This window comes from Lipotes vexillifer, unplaced genomic scaffold, assembly GCF_000442215.2.
Source record: "Lipotes vexillifer unplaced genomic scaffold, Lipotes_vexillifer_v1.1 scaffold371, whole genome shotgun sequence".
In the NCBI taxonomy this organism is placed as follows: domain Eukaryota; kingdom Metazoa; phylum Chordata; class Mammalia; order Artiodactyla; family Lipotidae; genus Lipotes; species Lipotes vexillifer.
In genome coordinates, this window is record NW_006786304.1 from 416,725 (window position 1) to 422,503 (window position 5,779).

General features: G+C 49.8%; 1 protein-coding gene across 1 annotated transcript in view; it reads right to left on the bottom strand.

The window, feature by feature from the left end:
* Positions 1 to 2,681: 2,681 nt before the first annotated feature.
* SAE1 (SUMO1 activating enzyme subunit 1) overlaps positions 2,682 to 5,779 on the bottom strand; it is a 70,445-nt gene continuing 67,347 nt past the window's right edge. The window contains exon 9 of the mRNA XM_007458480.1: positions 2,682 to 2,774. Coding sequence (XP_007458542.1) covers positions 2,682 to 2,774 — 93 coding nt within the window. The remainder of the gene's footprint in view (positions 2,775 to 5,779) is intronic.

Below are 5,779 nucleotides of genomic sequence, written 5' to 3' on the forward strand. Positions count from 1 at the left end.
TATTATTATTATAAAACTCTTTTGCTTGCCAACTACAACCGAAACTTCCGTTTCCCTACCTGTAAAGGGGCAAATAGGTGATCCCTCAAAAGATATACATTTATACTTACCAAAAAAAAAAAGCAAGAAACTGACAAAAAAGGGTCTGCACTGCAAAGGGAAATCATGGAACGTGGGGCTGCGATGGGACCAAGAGCTTTTTTTTTTCATTTTCAGTAGCACCTGTTCACTAGAACGTTCTGTCTGAAACTTCAACCATTGAGCACCTAACGAAGTTTGGCTACTACACATATCAGAGACAAGAGAAGTGGGGTACAGAGAAGCCTGGCAGCCCCAAAGAGAACCCATTTCCTTTCACTTGCTAACTCCAGCACCCCCAAAATATTTGCTACCATCTCAGCTCAGATCCCCTTTCTCAGGTGGGCTACATTATCTCCTGAGGTGCTAGAAACCACAGGATAATCACTGTGCACTTCCTGGAGACTTAGGGAAATCTATTCTTACAACACCAACATGTAATATGGGAAAATATGAAATTTGGAGCAAAGAGAATAAAGACATTTCCTGCCCAGGGCTGGCAGCTTCCAGCATCACCCCCCAGATTCCCAAGGGATCACTCAATCTCTGCCATTACAGGTACAGGGGTGGAAAAGTTTGAAAAACTTCAGAGAAGCTTCAACAATTTTGTTTTTAATCCATGCAGACCCACCTGCTCCCCCTTGTGACCAAGGCCCCACATTGCAACGTAAAGGGTGTAATTAGCTCAAATTTTCTAACACCCTGCAAGACTCATGCAAGGATTCCCTGACTCAACACTAATAGGGCCCAGAAAGGGGCAGCTCCAAAAATGCAGCCCTAGTTTCACCTAGGGTGGGAGCAGAGGTGACCAGGCGGGTTGGGGGAATTGAGTTCTTCCTCTCAAGGGGAGATCAGTTTTTTTTTCACTGATTGCAACAGGGCTGAAACAGGAAAGGAGCTGATGTATTCATTCAAACCAGCCAGAGGATTTACATCGTGGAAAAGTCAAGTGAGGGTAAGGAGACTTGGAACGTGCTGCTGAGTCAAGACGAACCTGGCGCTCCGACGACTGCTCTGACCCGTCCAGCTGTGGGACTTGGGGCATTTTACTTAATGTCACTTAACCGTTATGAGACCATCGCTCACTTTTTTTAAATTTAAATTTATATTATTTATTTTTGTCTGCGTTGGGTCCTCGTTGCTGCGCGCGGGCTTTCTCCAGTCGCAGTGAGCGGGGGCTACTCTTTGCCGCGGTGCGCGGGCTTCTCATTGTGGTGGCTTCTCTTCTTGCGGAGCACGGGCTCTAGAGTGCGGGGGCTTCACTAGTTGCAGCACGTGGGCTCAGTAGTTGTGGCACACAGGGTTAGCTGCTCCGAAGCACGTGGAATCTTAGCGGACCAGGGCGCTCAAACCCCTGTCCCCTGCATTGGCAGGCAGACTCTTAACTATCACTCACTTTTACTCCTTTTCCACTATTATTACAATTGCTATCCCTGAGAACAGCCACTACTTAACTGAATTATTCAACAGGCAATCAAAATCAGGAGCTTCTGCATGCTAGAATATGAGCACTCATATTCTATTCTATTCTGCTGCGTTGCCCAGGAGTGGTGGCGGAGGGGAGGGTCTCTGCGCCACGTTAGAGCATCCAGGGGCACTGCTTCAGGCTTAGGCAATTGGTAGGATCGCTCCCTGTCAGAGGAAGAAGTTTCTAATGTGGAAGAAAAACAAACAAATCCTAAAGCAAATAACTTTATTTTAATCATTCCTTTTTAAAGAACCAAGGAAATATAGAAAATATAAAAGAAACATGAACAGCTGCAATTCAGGGGTGTAAATGAAGGGCCGATACAGCCCTTAACACGCGACAGCCTCCAGAGTGAGGGTCGGACGGCATCGGAGTGGGGCTCCGCGGGAAGGGCAGGCTCCTCTGTCCCAGCTCACGGCCAAGGAGTCAGAATCCCCAGCAGGTGGGACCAGGGAATCTGCCTTTTTAGAACGAGCTTTCCCGCTAATATTCCATTTGCAAGGTCTCACCCTCATACCCGAGAGGACTTGGTGATATTTCCTCTCGTCCAAAATCCAGGCTGGAACTCAACTAATCCTCAACTAAAACTCAAGAATAGCACACCAGATGCCACCTGTTGTTTTTCAGAGTCTCAAACTTTGGAGGAAATACATTCCGCCTGCCATGTTTTTTCCTCTCTAAGGGCACCTGTCTGCATTTGGAACTGTGGTTCCACTAGTGTTTCATCAGTCCTAGGCCTTATTCCCCACCTGAAGTCATGCTCCTCTCTGTGTGACATCAGGCGGGGACTAAGGCCAAGAAGGTGGCAAGAGGCTGCTAAGCAACAAGGCGTGCTGGTTCCTGGCCGGGGGGACTGGTGACGCTGTGACGAGGAGTCAGAGGGGGCTGTCAGGTGCTGGCCGCACAGGCCTGGGACGGGAACGGCGACAGCCAGGACCTACGCCCCTTGCTTAGCAGCCACTGGTGCTTAGAAGCAGCACATCTGTACGACTTCACTGCTCACGGGAAATGGTTTGTACTGGTTCAATGACTTCACTTTTCCCTCGCCTGCAGAGGGCCTTCACGGGGGAAGGGGACAGGGATCACATGTGGGCACGCCGCGGGGCAGCGCCGCCAGGTCTGCCAGGTCTTGGGTTCACTTGGGGCCCAGGCACTCCACAATCCCGCTCCCCCTCATGCCATCAAAGAAGAAGAAGTTGTTGTGCGGAGGGTCCCTCTGAGACAGGGCCTGGGGGCGAAACAAGAGGACGGTTCAGCGCTAGTGCTTTAAGAGGGATAAAATGGAGAAAAGAGAATAAACCCCCAAACTGAAACCTTCTAAAGGCAACGTGGGCAGGGGTTCGCAAGAGACCTTGATTTTGCTGCCCAGGGGCTATCTGGCTACGTTGGGAAACATTTCTGATTGTAATTGTCATGTCCCTTACCAGCTGTGTGTGTCCTTGAGCAGATCATTTAGCCTCTCTGACCTTTACTTTCCCCATGTAAAATGAAAATAACAAATGTTTTATCCTAGGGATTAAAAAAGATGCTGTACCTCAAATAGCTAAAACAACGCCTAACGTGGAGAAGCACCGCCTGGCTAACGGCAGTAATAATTATTTACGACTATTCAACTGAGAAAGGCACTGACTCACTCCAGCATGTCTGCGGCTGCAGCCTCCGTCACCTGGGGGGACACTTGCTGATGCAGACGCGGCGCTTCCAGGAGAAGGCAGTGCTGCCTGCCCTCCACAGGCCAGGCCAGGGCTGGGGTCCAGAGGGCCTGGGACATGCCAGTCAGCCATGAAAATGATGATTATCTCGTGGGGTTAACAGAAGTTCACAGCACTGTTAGAGATGCAGTTAAGAGTCCCTGAAATTACATGCTGAATCATGTGTGTACCTGTGTGTACTGGGGAAAGGTCCTCAGGCAACAGTGGACATTTTCAACGCAAGAAGGGTTACTGTTTAAAGAGGAAGACATCACCTACGCAGACTGCTAGGCAGGGTGTCAAGGTTTCCGGGAGCACCAAGCTGTCGTCCCTAAGGCAGGACCTCCTTTACAAGGTCAGGAGTGTGCTCTAAACATCCCGAACCTCTCCTCCTTGGGCTGAGTGCCAATCCCAATCCACTTTCTCATCTGTAAAATGGAAACAATTATACCTATTCCAAGTGGTTATTCTGGAAATAACCATTCTTCTGAGGAAAATGTATTGAGCATCTACTCTGTGACAGGTATTGTGCTAGATATTAAGGATTCTGAAGTCCCTCCCTGCCTGGGGCTTGGATCAGAGGTTTGCTTCTCTGGGCTGGCATATGAAATGGCAAATAAATGGCCCCTGCCTGCTAGGGCCCCTGGTGAGTATGAAATGCGATCAAGCTTGTAACGTGTCGGGCATGTAGTAAATTCTCAATAAATGGGAGCTGCTATGACTAACGGGGGCCAGAGGTCCTTTCCCAGTATCTGAGGCCCCAAGCACTCAGCCAGGTGGAAGGGCCCAAGAGCCCACAGGTGGATCTTAGACCCGAGAACCCGAGTTCCAGGAGATGATACAAGGCGTGTTCACGTGGAGCTTGATAAGGCTGCTGCTGTCACTCTCACCTCTAGTACTCTAGGTGGGGAGACCGACCGCGGACAGTGGGGAGAGAAAAGAAGGATGACTAAACCCAAGGAAGCAGGACATGACAGAGGACATGGATAGAACATGTGGTGTCTGGAATGATGCAAGGAAGGAGGGAAACAAAGATGATTCCAAGGGAACAGACTTATACATTTGCCCCCCCACCTTCTGATGTTTACTTTTTACGGGTGGTCAGATGGTCCCATCAGGGAAAAGGGGGAGGTCCACGGCCCTCAGATTGCAGGCCTTTACCGCCAGCTGTCCGAAGCTGAAACGGTGTTAAGTAAGGGGGAGTTACGGGGACAAGACAGCAGGGCATGGGGTGAACATGGGGCAAAAGGTAAAGTGCTTCCCAAGCAAGATGGGGGTAGGAGGAGATTCCAAACACACCCAGCAACCAAGAATGCAGAGTACTCTGGCCATCTGGGATAAACAGAAACAAGATGCTGGGCAACAGCTGTCCCCTGCAGGCAGGAAGGAGGGGGCTGCACTAGAGGTTAGGACTGGGAGGCAGAGAAGCCCCTGCACACAATGGGGTCAGGGCCACCTGCCTGACCCACTATCTCCAACCCACATGAAAAACTCAGGGAGCAGCTTCTCAATGGGAGGCATGGAGGTGAGGCTAAGGGCGCAAGGATGGTGGCCCCGGGTCCACACAGGGCCCCGCTGGACGGGAGGGCCTTTAGGGAGGGCACCTGAGGCCTGATGGCAGAGCACAGGCTCAGAAACCAGATGGCAGGGGCTCGAGTCCTGGCTCCGCCGCTTCTCTGCACCTCAGTGCCTCCTTCATACAGGAGGGATCACCAGCTCCTACCTCTTGGGTTGTTGTAAGGATGAAACGAGTCTGTCCACGTAGGGAACATGGTCTCTGTGCGGTAGGTACGTAATGAGCTTTGAATAAATGTTATCTACTATTGTTGTCGTCACTGTAGGCTACAAAAAATATATTATGTTCCCATTCCCCCCCCTTATTTTTCCGTCACTGTACTCTTTCCTGCCAAGACTCTCTATAGGCAGCCTCAGAATCCTTCTCAACACAGTCCTCTGGGCAGCTAACTTCTCAGACTGGGGACACAGCTGAACTTTTTTATCAGTCTGGGTTAAGCAGAAGGCATGAGCAAGAAACCAGGCACAGCATCCCATGCTTCTCATCTTCTCCACTGTACCTCCTCGGTGCTCACCCCTACTGCCTATGACACAGAGAGTTAGATTTAGGGAAACAACTGATCCACAGAGAAGGATCAGGAAAGAAGGGAGAAAAAAAAGGCCTTGAGAGGATGGTGGGACCATCAAACTGAGTCAAATGTTTCCAGAGCAGGACAAAGTAGTGAGAGCTGGTCTCCAAATCGTCCTCCTAAGCTCAAACCTGACATGTAAATGGACATGGAGAATTATTTGACCAGGCACGACTCTGCTCCATGAAATAAAAGGACACCCCATCACTGCAAGCCCACTAAAGCAGTTAAGAACCTGCAAAAGGCAAATTCAGTATCTTTGGGCAAATATCAAAAGTCCCCAAAGAAAGTAAAATACATTTGGGGGTATGCTATAATTCTGGCAACTCAAACGTTCCAGAAGAGACTCAAAAGGCTGTGCTAGTTACCTGGTTACCTCATGACCCTACACGAAATGC